Source organism: Athene cunicularia, assembly GCF_003259725.1.
Source record: "Athene cunicularia isolate RWA chromosome Z unlocalized genomic scaffold, athCun1 chrZ_part1, whole genome shotgun sequence".
NCBI lineage: Eukaryota > Metazoa > Chordata > Aves > Strigiformes > Strigidae > Athene > Athene cunicularia.
In genome coordinates this window covers 27,675,463-27,691,154 of record NW_020799142.1, presented here as the reverse complement: position 1 = coordinate 27,691,154, position 15,692 = coordinate 27,675,463, and the positions used below count along the sequence as shown (strand labels likewise).

At 40.7% G+C, this 15,692-nt stretch overlaps 1 protein-coding gene across 3 annotated transcripts in view; it reads right to left on the bottom strand.

The window, feature by feature from the left end:
• Positions 1-4,128: 4,128 nt before the first annotated feature.
• Positions 4,129-15,692, bottom strand: part of LOC113489736 (protein hinderin-like) — a 140,333-nt gene continuing 128,769 nt past the window's right edge. For all 3 annotated transcript variants that reach the window (XM_026865749.1, XM_026865748.1, XM_026865750.1), the window contains one exon: positions 4,129-7,458. In XM_026865749.1, the coding sequence (XP_026721550.1) occupies positions 7,245-7,458 (214 nt within the window). In that variant the 3' untranslated portion in view covers positions 4,129-7,244. The remainder of the gene's footprint in view (positions 7,459-15,692) is intronic.

Sequence of the window (15,692 nt, the reverse complement as noted above, 5' to 3'; positions counted from 1 at the left end):
AGGCCACCTTCCCTCTTCTCAGGGGTCTCCACCTCAAAAAAAAACCAGAATGCAATGGCTGCTCATGTTTGGTAGGATATGTGACAAATACATATTTAGTGGGTTTGTGCAAAACTAGAGGGGAACTATGTGCACAAAAACCCCTGTGCACGAACACCCACCCCAGCCCAGGTGCAGGAATCTCCATAGGTGAGGCACAAGTCAGGCCATGTCAAGGGGAGAGCCCGCCTGACCCCCAGGGCTGGGCCCCACTGCGTAGGGGCAGGAGGAAGGGAAGTGAAACCCAAAACGTGGCTGAAGCCCTCAGCGGCACCAGCAGGGTTTGGGGGGCACAGAGCTTGCCCCAGGAGCCGTCTGTGAGATCAGCAGCTCTCGGGGAAAACAGCCTGTGCACATACGTGTGTACTAGAGAGCAGAGGTTTTGCTGAGCTGCGTGCACAGCTGGGCGACACCAGCACCTGCCTGGCGGAGGGAAAGGCTCACACTTGCTCCCTCTGCATGGACCTTCCCACCTGACAGATCACTGTGCAGGCAGCAAGAAGGGCTCTGCATCACCAGTTGAACAAGCTGGGAGCCCCTCCCCAATCAGCCGTGCACTCAGCAAGGTCTTCAATGGCTTTTTATTTTATGAAGGTCTAATTTTTTTTCCCTTTACTGTCAGTGTGTCAATTTTTTTCCACAACATAGCTGATGACTATTTTTTTAAACAAAGTACAGTAACAGTGACATTCTGACAGTGTCAATACAGCCAGAGTACACCCACCTGAGCTTTCAACATGGGAAGTTAGGGCTGTTAAGAGTCAGATTGACAGCCTTGGTAAATTCAAGTCCTCTGTACAGAAGACGACAAGAAGTTATTAGAAACAGACAAGGCTTTCAGGTCACCCAGTCCATCTCCCACCCCATCTTTTAATTGTCTCTCTCACCCAAGCTATAAATATCTGACTCTTCTCATCGTGTTTCCTCATTATGTCAATTCTAGCAGTCCCTGATCATTTTTATTACTTCTCACTGAAATCCCTCCAAACTGCCAGTAAACTCTCTGGTAATGAGATCCCTGTGCTGAAGACACTAGTGCAAATAGAGGAGCACCAGACCCACTGACAAGGAGCCATTTCCTCTGCCATTTGGAGATGTCATTGCTTCCTCACCTGCAGCTTAAAAGTCTGATTTTGTTGCCATCAGGTATCATTGCCTCATGCTTTCTTCACTATTCCCCTTGTGAGGGTTTCTGCTGTCTGGGTCTCCCCCATCCCATCAAGCATGTGTGGCTGAGTTCACACATGCTGCACCCCCAGGTTCACACTCCATCCCAAATTGAATCCCATGAACTTTTTTTTTTTTTTTCCTGCCTGGAATTCCTACTTCACGTTATTTCCTCTTCCTCAACAATTCTAAATTTAGTAGGGTCTCCTGGTTTCACTCACAAACTTTCTGCTTCCAAGAAATAGAGCCACGATCTGAAATGCAATGAGATCAGGTACCCAGCCAAATACCTCCAAACAAGGCTCCTGAAAGTTGGGGAGGGAAATACTGTTCAGAATGAGGCCACACTGCCACCATTCACAGCATCTGGAATAGGGCATTCTGATCTAGTGCAAACACTTCAAGATGCATAAATGCTGGAGAAAGTTTAGAAACAGGCCCCCTGCAATCATCCAGGGGCTGGAAAGCTGACATTAGGACACAGGCATAAAGGACCTCATCTCGTCAAAGAGAAGGCTGAACCAGAAGCTCATCACTTCATTTGGGGTACTTACTGTCTGACAACAGGGGAGCTTTGCAGTGCTGCTTCTGAAAGCACAACTAAGTCCAGCAGCTGGAAATTAGACAAACTCAACTTCAGAATAAGGCAGTGTCATAGCAGCAAGGGTAATTAAACACTGGAAGATTCTGACAAGGTGCTTTTAAAATTTCAACGCAATTTCCTCCTTTTGCATTTGTGAATTCATCTTTCCTTTCTTACCAGGTCTAGCAGAGGAGTTCCCACACTGTCCTTAAAGCTGACACCAATTGACACTTCGTGTTTGGACAATGACTTTAATCAAATCCACACTTCAGAGTTTTAATGTAGTTGCCAGTAAGTAATCAGGAAAGATGACTTTTTCCAGTTTTTCACTTTCCTCCTGTCTGCAGACAGGAGACCAGAAAGAATGAACTTACACTGTAAGACTGGCTATTGAATGTTATAAGTGAATGAAGTGCTTTTTTCACATACTCAGAATGACTCCTGAATTAAGAAAACCATGAATTTGTGACACTTGCTGCAGGATTAGTTTGTCTTCTGGGACCATCCAGGCTTCTCTCACCTCACATGTCAGGGCCTCATCTGCTGGTGACATCTGAGTTTCTCCAGCTTAGTTCCCCAATGCCCTTCAAGCCTCAAAACATATGAAGTCTGAGAGGTCCGACTTCTGTCAGATGAGAATGACTGGTTGATATGCTTCTGCTCTTACAGCTTAACAGCTCACAAATTGTTAGTAGGTACATCCAGGACCTTCTGCTGTGGGCACTAATATGCCACAGCCCCTCTGAGATAGGGTATTAAACACTTCATCATGATGTGGAGGGAGGCAAATTGGATTCCCCAGAACTGGGAATCAAATCCAGTACCCCCACACCCCCATCCTTTTGCTAGAGTTGGGATGCAGTAGTATCCACTGTGAACAACTGTGGCAGTCATCTACCACCAACACTGACCAGACCAAGTTGGGTTTCTTGCTCTTCTTTAGCTGACTTCTGCTTCCAAACACTCTCCCCAAGGATTACAGTGAAAGCTCTGCTACACAACCACACCAAAGATGCTCAAGGTAGCCTGTTCTCTCACAGCTACATGGAGTCACAATATTGTAAAATGTTTCTTGCCATTGTGAGCAGATAAGCCTTCGGGGGATTGCAGGGAGCAGCTATGGATTGAGAGGGGCATTTTCCAGAGGAAAGCCACCCAGTCAGAGCAGACTTCTCTGTTTCTGCCAGTTTAGATTATCTCATTCAATATTCTGTGTTGTCTTATGTAGCATGCAGTTATGTAAATTTATAAATCATACACTAATTAGCACACAATTTCATAAATTTAGTAACAGTGAAAAAGGCGGTTTCTAACTAACTAGGCTGTGCTCTCTCCCTCTCAGATGGTACAAATTCAAACACTGCCTGGAGGTCATATTTCAGAAAATCTCTGCTGTAACTTCTGGAGTTTAACCCCTGGCTCATATGCACTTTCAAGGGATATCTTCCCAATATCTCAGGCTCAATCTTTCTCAAGCATAGCTAAGACCTTCTGTCTTCTTCCTTAACACCAAACCTCAGCTTATTGGATCACTGCAAATTTTGTTTTGCTTGTTTCTCCCTTATTTAGAATCTTGCTGTATCCAGTCTTACATTCTTCTGTCATCTAAGTACACCACACCATCCCTTGCTAGCAATTAAATTCAGTCCTTGCCTGGGTTATACCTGTGTTCTACCCTATTGCCCTCCCTGTTCTCTGGCTTCCCTGACGACGTACTCTAAAGAGGAGCAGCTAAAGTTAGGTCACTTCCTTCTTTTGCTCATTTGCCAGGTATCCCTTGAAGAGTAGCTCCCAAAATGCAGGAACAATATCTGGAAAAGGAGTGGAAAGTCATAAGCCTCTTCTGGGAATCAGTGCTTGAAGACATTTCTCATTCCAGGATATAAGCACAAAATTCTGCTTCATCAACTTACTATATTTTAACAACTTGTCTCTACCATCTGGCTCAGCTCTGTCATCCTTTGGTATAGTTCCCTGACTCACATTCTTGTCTGTTCTTGCCTCTACCTCCACCCTTTCTTCCTTGCTCTTTAATTCCACCTTTTTGTCCCACAACATGGTGCTGGCTCTCTCCTTCTCTTCCCTTTTGTGTTCTGAGACCTCTGCCCCACTTCATGCTTCTAAAGAGGCCTTGATCCTCCTCACACCAAACCCCATGTCCTGGAAAGGAAAGGAAGGCTTAAAATTAGTTCCTCATCTGTGGAGAGTCACAATATATATGACATAATGATGTGGAAAGTGGAACATATTGTCAGTGGTAGAACTGTCATCTGAGCTGGACAAAACAAACCAAACAATGAGTCAAATAAAAGTCTGGAAGAACAAATGAAGCACCCAGATAATTTATTAGATTAAGACTTCACATACGTATATAAATATATGTTCAAGATGGGATTCAACAGCAAGACTGGAGAGGCTGGAAGGGTGTGACTGCTGCAGTTCCATGATGTGCAAGTTGCACAAAAGCAATGACCACACAAACACTTGGCAAGCGTGTTGGTACGAGCCACTCAGGGAGAACACAAAGTAAAGGCATGAGTGTGAGCCTTAGCAGAAGTTATGTTACTCCACAAAGCCTCATGTAGAACACAACCAGATGTGTAGCTGAAGAATATTAACTGGGCACACTCTGGACAAACAATCTACTGCTGGACTAACTCCCCAATGGCAGTTTCCTAATGTAGGAGCTTAAACTTAAAAGGACACTGTCAAGTGATTGTTTTGTTAGTTTAATTTTTGCATTTCCTCTATTGTTTTAGCAGATGGAAAACAATTCCCCTCCCAGTCCCAACTACTGATTTTGTCCTTTCCTATTCGACAAGCATTGATTTCTTTTTCTAAGGCTATAAATGTTTTAATAACTTCAACTTTGTAGTGCCTCCTGGCAAAATATCTTTGCTTGCACTGACTGCTAAACACTATTCCTAATGTCCTGTTGATAACAAGAGCAAGAACAAGCATTATAAAAAATTATTTTTCACAGGGTTTACCAAATTAATAGCTTTTGTTTCTTTGTCCACATCTCAGATACGTTTAGAACATGAAGGTCTTCACTCATCAGACGTTTCAATCATCTTAATTCTATAAATTTTGCTTCATAAAAGCATGCGTCCCATGCAGCTTTGACTGACGGACAACACCTGGAGCACAAAGCCCACAACCCTGACAATGTCCTTTTTAAAAGAGGTACTACCAAAACATATATTCAAGTCAAAAGTCAACCTCAGAATTAGAATTGTTAATGGAAAAAATGGATGACAAGGAATCCCAAAGCAGTGAAATATTGGCACACACAAGGAATGCTACTGCACAGTGTTCTCAACTGGGTACACAAAGGCATCTTTCAAGAGATAATACATGTATGTTTTGCTGTTTTAAAAGGTCAGTTAGCACTTATTAGAAAAGGCAATTAAAGTTTCAGTCAAACTTAAAAAGAGAAGAAAAGCAATTGGACTGAAATCAGAGAACTGTTTCTTTATAAATGCCAAACCTTCATAAAAAAATATGCAACAAAACAAAAAAACACCATAAAGCAGTCCAAAACCCTAAAATTTATGTGATGGTAATTTCTTCGTGGTTTTCCACAGTTTTCCTGCTGTTTCTTGCACATTTTTCTTTTCTTTCCCTTCCCTTTCCCTGCTCTCTTAAAGAAGCAGTCTACTCAGGCAGCAGAATGAGAAAACCCATTTCCTCCTCTGCTATACTTGGGTCATGGCACTGAATACATCTTTGGGGCTTTAAGCAGAAACCTGTGCCTTTGCAGGCTCAGAGAGTAGATAAAGAGGGACATTCAACAGCAGATGAGCATATTTAAAAGAACTATAATAATTCACTGACCATAGGACAGACCAAGCCAGACCTTTCCACAGCAGTGATTTTCTGGTCCAGCAATGATGCCACCTTCCTCTAAACTCCCCCAAACAGCTTTTAGAATTCAGCCGGGATGTACAAATTTGTGATTAAGACTGGGCCTGAATGAAGCTGCACAGAGTAACCTGAGGTTTGTCTTCCTCTACATTCTCCTTTTGTTTTACTGTTCTAAGAGCACGGTGCTGCCAGGGGCACCTGCTAAGATAACCTTGCAATGATGTGCTCATCAGATATGTACCAAGGGCCTCACTGTTGAGCCTTGCTAGCTTCTTGCAGAGGACAAAACATTGCGAAGGAACAAGCATGTGGGAGGTAGGCAGCAACGATACCCCAAGGATCAGTAGATAAGCAGGGTTGCCTAAAGAGAATATCAGAAAGTCTGTACTGGCCCACAAAGTGGTGTTTGGGAGGAAATGGCCTAGAACTTGCCTGTACTGGCTCAAATCTACCTTTCCCTCACTGCAATTTTACTGTGCAAAATGAGTATTTTAGCCTCATATTTCTAGGAACACATGCCGGTGGCTACTGTTACAATAAAATACGAACACTGCATTGTGGAGAAAATGGCCATTAATCCTGTAATCTGCAGTCATTTTTACCAATTCGGCACATTTCTTTAAATAATCAAGTACATGCAGTAGATGGAAGTGCATTTAAATAAACTGAAATAGATACAGCATGAATAATTAAAGCTGGCAGGGAAATGTGCATCACGAGCCACCAGTGGAAATAATTACTGATTTGTCTTATTTACAATGGAGGGGGGATAAAGGATCAAAATAGTGCAAGTTAGTGAAAATATCTTAAGACTGTTCTTATACTACCACTACTATATATCTCATCTTGAAAAGTACATCAAAAAGGTTTTGGACCACTGCAATATCTGTTTTCTGCTATTTCAGGTTACCCAGCACATAAACTCTGTCAAATAGCACTGATGTGAAGAGGAATATATTTCAAACAGATTCTTAGTACATCAACCTGTAACATCATCTATTCATGTTATTAGACACTGTATAGTTGAACTTATGATATACCACCTAAAAACCCATCATGTTAAGTATCAGAATGTTGAAGGAAAAAGTAGATCATAAAAATCACTGAAAAAAGTATTAAAGTGCTTGTATCTTTATAATATGCCAGGTTTTAAACTGACTTGTTTAATTAGAAAATAATCTACTTTGAATGTGGCGGTTCTTGAATGTTAGGCAGTTATTGCAAATGGCTTCAGAGCTAAAAATCGATAATGAAATATACTTCCAATATGAGGCTGGCAAAACTGTGACTTCAATCCATTAGAAAATGTTATAGATTAGAAAAAAACTTCAATTTTAGAATGATTACTTGGCACATGAATGTTTTAGGAAAAAAAGTTAACGCTTTCTGATTGGTCTACCCCAACAATATTCTCGCACCATGATTACTATATCCAAAATGAAACTGTATGCTAATTAGCTATGTTTTAGAAGAGGAAAGACAAGCAGTTGTCACCCAAATAATTTAGAAATGGTACTTGAACAGAAACAAATCTGCAAGATAAAGGTCCTAAAAATTCTACAGAAGGGTTGTAGACCAATGAGGTGCGTCAAATGAAGAAAATCTCCCGGAGGAGCTGGCTCTCCTCTAGCTCATCTGCTCTGCTTCTAGATCTGCGAGATGTCTGGTACCAGGACGACGGCTTGTAGCTCACAGGACGACACGTGTGCGTTTTGTTCCCGTCATAAGATTCTCTGCAGAGGCATCCTGGGGAAGATATCAGACCCATAGCTTCAACAAGGTCAGGAAGACAGGTTCCATACCTACAGAAACACACCAAGAAAAGAGAGCTCCATTAAGCATCACAGCATCCTGCAGGAATTGAATCCAGTCTTCCTGCCTTCACAATTCAGACTAGACCTAGATTTGTGTGATAGGGCCCTCCATCACAGAACGAGTTTTGCTGTATGGGTTGCTATGACAAATACCAAGACATATGTAGTGAAAGAGAGGCAAGCAAAGCATGGGTGTCCAGGTTATTTTAAGCTATTTCATCAGCTTTTCCATTTGAGGTGTGTAATGTCTTAGTCGTGCTCTAGAGACTAAGGACAGACCTCAGAGATATGACAGCCAAATACACCGAACAGCTACAAGGCAGACTCACACAGGTAATGGTAAAGTGACTTATACACATGCTGCACTTTTTTGAATAGACCTCTACATTTGATTTAGTTTCTCAGGGATTTGAAAACAGCAGGAAACTTTATTATTATTGCCACAAACTACACGTGCTTCCTGTAAATCTCTATGCACTATATGGAGTCTGTCTGGTGGAAGCACTGAAGGAATATAATCTAAGCAAGGCAATACAAAATCAACACTTGAGGTACCAAGAGAAAAGGCAAAGGTGCTAAACATTAGTCAGGCTGTCCTTTAAGTGTGAGTACAGATGTGGGGGGAGGTTGCAAGCCAATGTTAGCTGGTAAGGCACACTGAATAACAGTAGTTACTTCAGACAGAGACTTCACATTAATATTGACACAAGACAAGTCCTGATCTAAATACCAGCACAGGATTCACCATTACAATATATTTTCTCCCCTCCATTTTTAAATGTCTTAAACAATACCATTTCCACCTCTTCCCAGGGAGGCTGTTCTCCAGTCTAAAGATATCACTCAAGAGTTTTATCCTGTTCATCCTGTTGTTAGCACCAACCTACCTGATATTCTCAAAGCTGAAATAATTCACACAAGCACAGAATAGTATTCACAGCTCCCAGACTAAGGTATCAGCATGGCTGCTTGGTTTCCATAGGTCCCTCTCTTGTAAGCAGAGTTAGTCCACAGCATGAGGAAGCACCTCAAGCTGTTCTCCTGCTTTGAGAGAAGCCTCTGTTTTTCCTTTCAGAACACTGACAGCTTAGGAAGACTAAGCAACTAACTCAGACAGCTGGGGCACATTCTTCCCCTCAGATCAGATGAAAAATTATCAAGTACAAATATTCAGAATAGTTTATTGATATGAAAGATTAGCAGCTGACAATGTATCTCCCAGAGGCAGACTACCACTTGCGCTGTCCAAGAGCATCATGTAGTAACAGCATAGGGTAAAAAGACTTACTTCCCTAAACTAGCAATGCCAGGCAAAATACCCTTCATTAGCTCCAACAGTGAGTGTTATGTCCGAACCATCATCAGAAAACTGACCATGACAAGGTAACTTATAGTTATTTCTGAGACATAGAAATACTTCCTCAGCTCAAAGGAGTTAACTGTGGAACTAACGTGCTAATGTTGATGCTAATGACAACCACTGGAGTTATGCTATGACTGCTTTGAAAAGTCAGCTCTTTAATTTCCTTCATTTTTTATTGTTTCTTCCAATCTGATGGTCACCATCATTTCTAACACAATCTGATTTGACATTACTGCCTCACAGGTCTCTCTATTTGACTGTCTATAGACTGTTTTATCTTTCTTTTGATGTACTAGCTTGCATTTCACCCAATCACCCATTTTGAAAATTGCTCACATTTTAAGCTTGTCTACATGTCTTTCTATTATCTGTTTAAATCACCCCAATAGCCAAAACTGAGCGACTCAAAACAAAAAAAAATGCAGCTTTAATGTTTCAATTGCACGGTGTAAGTGGCTAACCCTATGCAAATGTGATGACTTAGAGTTACCCTAACCAAAAATTTTGGAAGGACATGGGGGGTTTGGGGTAGCCAAGTAATACCATTTTAGAGGGGTCGGTTGTTTGTATTAGCATTCAGAAACTACCCCCTAAAAACTGAGGCTCCTTAAAGATATCTCCAATGTAAGATCGAATAAGCTGCACTAATAGTGAGAACTAGCACATAGCTATATTAGACTTTTCACGTAGAGAAACTTTTGGACAAGACGCTATATAGATACACGCAGATGCTTTGAACCCCAAAGAAACCCAGTTAACACATACACTGGTTTCATTAGCCACACCTAAAACTTCTTTTTAGATTAATCTAGTCTAGCATACAAATGCTTATCTCCTCTGACTGTAGTGCTATCATAAAATTTCAATTTCTCCAGCAGCCACATTCAATCACAGATTAGGTAGGGAAAAACCAAACCAGCCAGTGCATTTATAGCAAACGTGCAGGCCCTAGATTTCAGCAGTACCTTCGAGTTCATTTCTTCTGCAAGTTTATCTAAGTTTTACAGCATTCCTGCTATCAGGAAGGCTAAATGATTTGGCAGATTACAAGCGCAGCAAATAGCAAAGATTATGTAAAAGACCAGGTGTTGTAAATCAGTCTATTTGACACCAGAGTTATATATGCAATAAAGTGAATGAACTCTGCTAACAGAGCACTATCTGATAAAGAGAATACTCCTTGCAGGTATTTAGTGTTTAATCCCATGATAATGGTTTGCCCTGGTTTGTCTAGGCAACATCAGACAGCATCTGGCTGGAGGCAACAGAGTAGACCTAGAATGGTCTGAAGCTTGCAAAGACAATTTTCTCACCATTTATTTGTATCTGAATATTTAAAGAGACACAGCCAGAATGCTCAAATCTTGAAATGCAACTTTCTCTTAAAACTAGCATATGTATTCCTTGCACAATCTGAACAAATGCATAAGTAAACCCAGGCTTCATTATGATTATTGATAGTAGTAGTAGTAGTATTAATACAACATTAATGGCTTCAGTGAAGTAAAAACTGCAGAATCAGGTACCCAAGAGTCAGAGCATTTCAAAGAGGAAAACTGATCTGGCAAACTTAGCTCGTCAATACTGAATGCTCTTTTAATGCAAACTGACAGCCAAGGGTACCCTTGTATTGTTCAAGCTTCCGAAGGAGAAAAAGTTCCTATATGTTCTGCAAAAGTACCAGTACTGTATGTTAAACCACATAAAGAAATTCCTCACGTATAGATGTTCAGCCAAGAAATCAAATGTCCCATCAGTGCTAGGTGCTTACACACATTTTCTTTGATGGTTTGGCCCTCTCAATAGAAGGAAAATAAGGTGGAAAACTGTCTCTTTGAGGATGGCGATAATTCACTCTGTCTTCACCTTTTTGGTACATCTGCAAGTGTGCTGGAATGTCAATGAGCACCTCCACAACAGAATGGAAAACAATCTCTTTTCTAAGCCTGGTTTTGATACTTCCCCATGTATCTATTTCTTTCATCCAACTTTCATAAGCTTAAAAGTCTTCATGGGAGAAGAAAAACTGTAAAGTCTACAAGTTTGGATTAGAAGTCTAACTACTTAGATGGCTAAAATTTAGTGAAAGCAATCTTATCACAAAGTCTCCAAAAACTCCATCTGGAGAGGGAACACAAAGACTTAGTGTAACAAAGCATGAGCAAGGCAGAGCCAAACACAAGAGGACAGACACGGGAGCAGAGAGAACAGACCAAGGTAAGCTTTGAAGCCCTTCTTTCAATAAAGAAATTTTGAAGAAATGACCTTTGCTTTTAATATAGAAGGTAAAACTCCAAATATGGCTCAGAGAGCAGCATGGAGATGCCTGAACTATCCAAGGGGTAGCTACCACCAGGATCGAGCCAGTAGAGCTGTGTCAGTGCAGAACTGTGACCTGGGTGGGTAAATCCATCCTGGTTAAGCACTGCACAGTGCTGTGACAGTATTCCCTTAATCTCCTTTTACAATTAACACAGGTTGCTGGAAATTTGACTCCTCAGCCACTAAAGTACTTTTGGAAATTTTATTAGAAACTTTCAGCAGTGGCTCCTAATTAAGTAAGTAACTAATAGAGTTTATAAACAACGTAAAAGAGTTTTGTAGTCCATCACTAAGGTAACAGGAAACATCATAAAGCATTATGATTCAGAACAGATCTTTAAATGTTCACATTTTAAGGAGAAAAACAGCACAAAAATAAACACAAGTTGGCACAGAATCTTTCCTTCCACAGTATTTCTGTCTCACTGCCTGTGCAGCAGGAATACAACTCTGAACATCTACAGGTGCATCTTACTTTGCACTGTGTTTCCAAATTGAATGGGAAGGAAGGCTCTCGCATTTTTATGACAAACACGCAAATGTGGCTGTTGCTCTGGGAACCATAAGACCACTTATTCCCAGGATGGTTGCTGAGAAATCACCTGAAACCACTTGGTATTCTGTCTAATAAAACCTGCTGGGCAATCAGAGTTCAGACAGTATCCACAATGTACAGCACCTAAAAAATGATCAGATTATGCAAAAGTGATGCACAGAACTCATTACTAGGCAGGATATTAGAGAGGACAGTGCTCTTGAAACTAACTACAGAGCATCCTTGCATCACTGGCTGAACAGTGATGTTTGTTTGTTTATTTCTTTAGACATTTGGGATAAGTCATTGAATTTTTAATGTTTGTCTATTTCCCTTTGCTGGTAAAACACATTATATTTCTTACACACTGTTCAATTTTTAAACTATGCTATTGTGTTTTCATATTGTGCAGTCCCATTTAACTAATAATATCATTTGTTCCTTCCTGAAAAAACAGCAAAGCCCCAAACAAGTCTGATATTTGGAGAAGCAGGAATTTCCCCATGAGGCAAAATAACTAAACTTATTAGAGTCATAAATACTCTGGCAGTGAAATATATGTATATTTCTTTAAATAAGCAGTGTCAGATATTATTTGATCACTATGTTCAGAGATATCTTTTCATTTATAGTCTCTGAAAATTTATTCTTCAATCATAAATGTGTACAAAACACACAGAATGTCTCTTCTGCAAGGTGATGGCATTTCAACAAAGCATACTGGCAATACGGTTCTAGAGATTAGTAGCTGTATAGGCTTACTTTATTTAACTGTATATACCAGAGGAAATAAAAAGGTTTATTTTTATACTACTGCTTATATTTTCAACATAAAGTTCAAAGTGATTTACTAATGTTACATGAATTGCCTTTGAATTACGGTACAGTATTGTGCCTAAGTACAAAGCCTAACGCTATTTTGTATTCATAAAACACCACTTGCCTCCAAGCACTTTACAAATGCTAAATACAGCTGAAACACATTCAAGGGGCAGGGAACAGACCCATTTTACAGAAAATGAAACTGAGTTTATTGTTATTATAAAGCAAATATCAAATCCCGATTTGACTGAAACAAACAGGACAAACAAAAGCAGAGGAAAAACAGATGTAGGTAAGTGGCCTTGGCAGTAGAACTACCCCAAACCTGAAGATGCCACTCTAGTGATAAAACCTGAGGTTATCTGGAAGAATAATCTGTGATGATTGATCACCCACACTCAAGTTAACCCAGGATCTACAGGCAAAGGGCAGAACTCCACCCAAATTAAAGAGTCCTGGCCACTTTCTGCCATCTTTATTCTTGCGTTCACAACTGTCGCACTAGGGATGCTAGAGGTACGTCCCTGGCTTGTCCTTTCAACATTCCTGTACCAACCAGAAATTTGCCTAAATCCTTTTTCAACCCGCTGCTTCCACAATGTCCCGTGACAGCAAGCTCAGGCACTTCATTGCTATTGAAAGGCATACTTTTTCGTTCTGTATTAATCTGACATCCTGCTAGTGCCATCAAGTGCTTTTTAAGTATTGATTGCAGTTAAGTCTCTCATATGGTGGGAGCTGGTGAAAACCAGTTCCACATTCAATTTATCCACCATCTTCACAATTTTGCAAGCCCTGATCATTTTCTCATTCAGTCTTTTCCTATCCAAAGTCATAGCTTTTTGGTCTCTCCTCATACGGCAGCTGCTTCATCTCCTTGATCAAACTAATTGTCCTATGCACCTTGCTAGTTTCCACTATGTCTTTCTTGAGAAGCAAAGACCAAAAGTACACATTGGAATCAAAATTTGGGTATACCAAGGCTTGTGCATCCACAAGGTTTTGTGAAGCTCTAGGAAGCTTTAAACTTCACAAATCCTAATCACCTGCTCTGAGACCAGTAGCATGTAGCCATGGTGTTGATAACTCTTCCTCAGGTAAATTGCATTTTTGTCCACTTGGTTTTGATGCCTTTATGTAGTTTCTTGCTACTGACATGGCATTTGACTATCTGAAAGAACTCAGTACAATTCACAAACTTGTTAGGTCACACAGATTATTTCACTTTTCACTTCTTGCTCCAGGTCACCGATGAAGAACCAGCCCAGTGTGTTCCTGCAAGACCCCACTGCTGACTATTCTGCATCATAAATAATGAACATTAAGTTCCTTTGCCTGCTATCATTTAATCAGCAATAAACCCATAGAAGGACTTTTCCTCCAATCCTGCAGAACTTCATTTCTTTAACAACCTTTGGTGTAGGTGGCCTTGGAAAAGGCCTTTTGAAAATCCAAATGCATTATGCTCACCGGATCCTCTCCATGTCACCAGATTTCTGGGTTCAGGATCCATAGGTCTGAGCTGATGTCTCAGATTCTCTCTTCCTTCCTCCCTCCCAGCTGTACAAGTAATATCGGTTTTAAACAGCATGCCATTTGGCCTAAAGCCTGAGATGAACTCACCAATGAACATTAGAGGCTGGTTGGATAGGAAATGGAAGATGAGAAAGAAGAGTTGACTTTGCAGTCATTCCCTGAAAGGCCACAAGTCAGGATAGGGGACCTTGTCTTTCCTGTGTGAATTGCATTTTCAGTGACCAAAACACACCCTCGGGGGATATTCCCATGTACTGACTCTGAAGATGCCAAAACTAAAAAAAAGAACAGAGAGAAGTGCAGTTCTTGAGGCTGAAACATCAAGAGAATGAACAAGATTAACTCAAGAATCAGAAACAAAGGGACTGTGCCAGTTAGCCTGAGATTCCCATTTTACTTTCATGCAGGTTGGGACCCAGAGTAGACACTTCACTGTGGGATACAGAAGGCAGCAAATTCAACAGTGCTGTATAAGCATTTAAACAAACTCCAGGTTGGGGTGTTTCTTGCCTGTAACGGGTCTGTATTTTCCAAAGGCATCTCAGAGTTTCTTAATTCTTAAAGAAATAGATCAGACTGCAGAAGATTTCAAAGCAATTAAAAAAAGATCTGAGCCTTTTATTTAAAATACATCACACAATGTAAAACAGAATATATTTACACAGTGTCCTCAGCAAGAGCCTCCCGGAGTGCAGTAAAACCCACACCCACGTAATAGAGAGCTTACAGTATCAGAGACTTTTAGAGAACTCTCCGAGGCAGTATTCACAAAATCATAACCTAGAGAAGGAAAAGACTTATTAGATCATCCAGTCATCTCCCTGCTGACGGAGAACCGTTCCCTACAGTGTGCTTCCTCACATTTGTTGCTAACAATCAGCCTCTTGCTATTCTCCTTGGGAAGCCATTCCACAGCCAAATATATCTCATGCTATCATTACCATTATTACTTATTTATAGGCTACAGTATAACCTAAAGGACCTTGATCAGGATCAGGGGGACCAACTCTACTACAGCTCATAAGAGCGATCCTCTCTCCAAAAGAGCACGCAGTCTAAATAGATAAGTCAATGTCCAGTGGGAAAGATAAAACATACAATTAAAGAGAACAGAATAGGCATGGAAAGTGCCACAAATGTTCCAGGAATTTTTGCTTTGGAGTTTGGTAGGAGGAAAAGGTATGTGTCGCAAACAAGAACATGTTTCTGATAGTCAGATAGAGATAAACAAAGAGGATTTTCTTCCTCACAGATTCATGCTATTAGTTACAGCTAAAGATCTGGCAGGGTACCGAGAAATCCGTCTCCTTTTTTGGTGCAAATACTCTGTATTTGAACAATACTACATTTCTCTCTTCTGCTACAGTCTCAGTCAACATTTATCTGAGCCACACGTATTTTAATCTTCTCTCATAAATCAATACCTCTAGCATAGCAACAGATGTTGCCACTCTCCTCCAATCTTTGACAATATCTTTCCAGTAAGTGATCACCCAGAAATGAGCACCATATTCCCCGGGTGGGGTTACACAGAAACACGGAGGAGATCAGCTCTGTCCAGCACTCATACAATACTTGTCTGTGCAGACTTGGATGACAATGGCGGTTTTTTTGCCAACTTATTGCTCCGCAGGTCCATCTCTC